Source organism: Penaeus monodon, chromosome 1 (assembly GCF_015228065.2).
Source record: "Penaeus monodon isolate SGIC_2016 chromosome 1, NSTDA_Pmon_1, whole genome shotgun sequence".
NCBI lineage: Eukaryota > Metazoa > Arthropoda > Malacostraca > Decapoda > Penaeidae > Penaeus > Penaeus monodon.
The window spans coordinates 55714530-55717626 of NC_051386.1; the positions used below are offsets into that span (position 1 = coordinate 55714530).

General features: G+C 34.4%; 1 protein-coding gene across 1 annotated transcript; it reads left to right on the plus strand.

Moving 5' to 3' along the window:
• Nucleotides 1-357: 357 nt before the first annotated feature.
• On the plus strand, nt 358-3009 carry LOC119574626 (26S proteasome non-ATPase regulatory subunit 1-like; the record flags this gene model as incomplete). Its single annotated transcript, XM_037922001.1, is given in 5 exon segments — nt 358-527; nt 695-879; nt 1279-1509; nt 1788-2063; nt 2783-3009. Coding segments are annotated over 5 exon segments (1089 nt in total), but the record flags the coding sequence as incomplete, so codon positions are not given.
• Nucleotides 3010-3097: the final 88 nt, after the last annotated feature.

Below are 3097 nucleotides of genomic sequence, written 5' to 3' on the forward strand. Positions count from 1 at the left end.
CACACACACACACACACACACACACACACACACACACACATATGTGTGTGTGTGTGTGTGCATGTGTGTGTCTTGATATTGATATTGATATTAATTTGTTGGTTCATGAAGATTTATACAATTTGATATCCTTCTTCAGGGAAAAAAATTAGTGTAAAAATCCCTGTTACCAGCATAGATGTTTGTATGTATTGTCATACGTTGAAGACCAACATGAATTAAGTAAAATGAAATATAGAAATTTTTTGAAGTGAAAAATTTATGTAATTTTGTATTTTCTGCATATTTACAAATATATAAAATTACCCACAATTGGCCGTTCATGTATTGTAAAAACTAAATTTCTCTTCTTTTCAGTGAAAAACTTGAAGAAAATGGCGAATTTCCAAAGCGAGAGTTGGCTGCTCTTGTTGTATCCAAAGTTTACTTTCATTTAGGATCTTATTTAGACTCCCTCACATATGCATTGAGATCAGGTCCAATGCTGCATCAGGATAGGAACCAGCTCTACATAGATACAATCAAAGGTGAGTTTTGTGCAATTCTGCCCTAAGATGAATAGTGTTAATTTTATTTGCATGAATCTTTTTTCTTTTTTTTTCTTCTTCCTTTTCTCCCTTTCTCCTTTACTTTTTCTGTTTCTTCTTTTTTTTTTCCCAAGTAAGTTGATTTACTACCTAATTTTCTCTTACAGTTCATGCCATTGACCATTACATCAAGCTGAGGGCACAAAAAGATGCAAAGATGGATGCCAGATTAGAAGAGCTGCTCAACAACATGTTCAAACGTTGCATCACTGACCAGCAGTACCGCCACGCCATTGGCATTGCGCTAGAAACTCACCGCATGGATTGGTTCCGAGAGGCTATCATGACTTCTGTAAGTTGAGCAGAGTTTTGATGAGAAATGAAATGAATTTTAAGGAATATTACATTTCCCTTGGATTAGGAGACACTTATTAGGCATTCAGTTAGGGCCATAATTAAATAAACAAAGCTTTGGATCCAGTTTATGTTTCTTCAAATGGTATTGTAAGTTTCTTCTTTCTCTATGATATATTCATATACTGTTGCGAAAATTGAAGCATCATTATCAATTTATTATTGGATGTTAGTTACGGATGTTTTTGGTGTTACATTTGAAATTCCTAGATGTTGAATGTTTTATATACTTTAGTACTATTACTTTTGTTAGAAAAGAATTATAGCAACTAGTCCAGAATTGAAAAGATGTGGTTCATGCTTAACTTAAAATATTGATATTAATTCTTATTTCCAGGATGATATTGTTGGAAGTCTAACATACTCCTACAAGATTGCCATGCAGTACATTGAGCAGCGTAAATTCCGTGATGAAGTTCTAGAGGAGCTTGTCTCTCTGTACCAGGGCTTAGAAACTCCTGATTACGTAAACATGTGTCAGTGCTTGATTCACCTGGACAAGCCCCATGAAGTTGCTTCCATTCTTGACAAACTGATCAAAAACGACAGTCTAAAGAGTGAGGCAATGGTATGTTGGTCTTTTTTGTGTGTGTATTTGTGGAATTTATGCCCTGGAAATTACCTTTTTTTATGTTATGATAGTAACAGTAGTAGAGAATTTTCAACATCATTGTGTGTATATCTGGTATATATCAGCATATATAATATGTATCAAATCATAAGTATGGAGGGAATATGTGCATGTTTTTATGTATGTGTACATGCATAACTGATGAAGCTTTATAAAAAAGAAAAGAAAATACACTGTAAATCTAATATTTATTGTTATACTGATTTTGATTTCAGGATAATGAGTTAATGGCCTACCAGATTGGCTTTGATCTGTATGAAAGCGCCACACAAGATCTCCTTTCCCATGTTCGCCAAGGCCTTCGAACCACTGCTCCCGTGCCCTCCCTCCTGAAGGATGTTGATGCTGTAACTAGTACCTCTACAACCTCAGCAGCACCAGCAGAGGGTTCTACCTCAGGTACTAATGAGGATGAGGAAATGGCAACCCCACAAACAGAAGAAGAGAATGCCGATACAGCCATGAGTGAAGAGAAGACATTGGATGATTTGGTAATTAGTGCAAAAGTATTTTGTAAATATTTACTAGTTATTGTAGTATGTACCATTTTGTATGTGTATTATTAATAGGTATTTAGATGAATTAGATATGTAAGTGTGGAGTACATTGCATAAAGATATTATATATGAATTCATTACTACACAATTTGGGGGTTATATGAAATTGCATAATACATTTTTCAAGAATTATTGGAATTGATGAAATGAATATGTAATGACTGGGAAGATGCATTTTTTAGGGTAAGCTTGAAGATTCTCTAAAATAGAAATTTTTGCAGCACACCACAGTGCACTTGGGGATAGCCAAAATCAGTAAATAGGGTGGAGTGCAAGGTGAAATAGTCTACACAGTCTGTATTAAGATGTATGTTTATCAAAGTATGTTCATTTTAAGCAACATAGGAAGTAATTTAGGGGTTTAGAGCTGCCAATTTGAACTGCTCTTGATTGTCAGGCTTACCACATGTGTAGCACAAGATTTTATGCATACCATAGAAAAGTGCTGTCCACATGTGAATTGTGCTGTGAACACATATGCATAATGTCACCAATTGTGATTAAGCATATGGCCATTAGTGTTCACTTCTCTGTCATGATAGGACTCTTTCTCCATTTTACAAAAGATATCACTGATGTTATTCATTTATACTTTCATGTATAGTTTTGTATTTATAATTGGTTTACTAATATATATATATATTTTTTTCCAGACTGAATTGGAGAAGACTCACCAGAACCGTGTTGCAAATCTAGCAAGAATTCTTAGTGGGGAGATGACCATTGAGCAACACCTTCAGTTTCTTATTGCCAATAACCACACTGATATGCTGATATTACGACATACAAAAGAAGCTGTGAGAGCTTCTGTATGTCACACTGCAACTGTTATTGCAAATGCATTTATGCATTGTGGAACAACTTCTGACCAATTTTTAAGGTAATTTGATATTTATCATTAGTTTGTACTTGTTTTATTACTGATTGGTTTCTTTTTATGAACTTCTCTATGTTAAGTATAGATACAG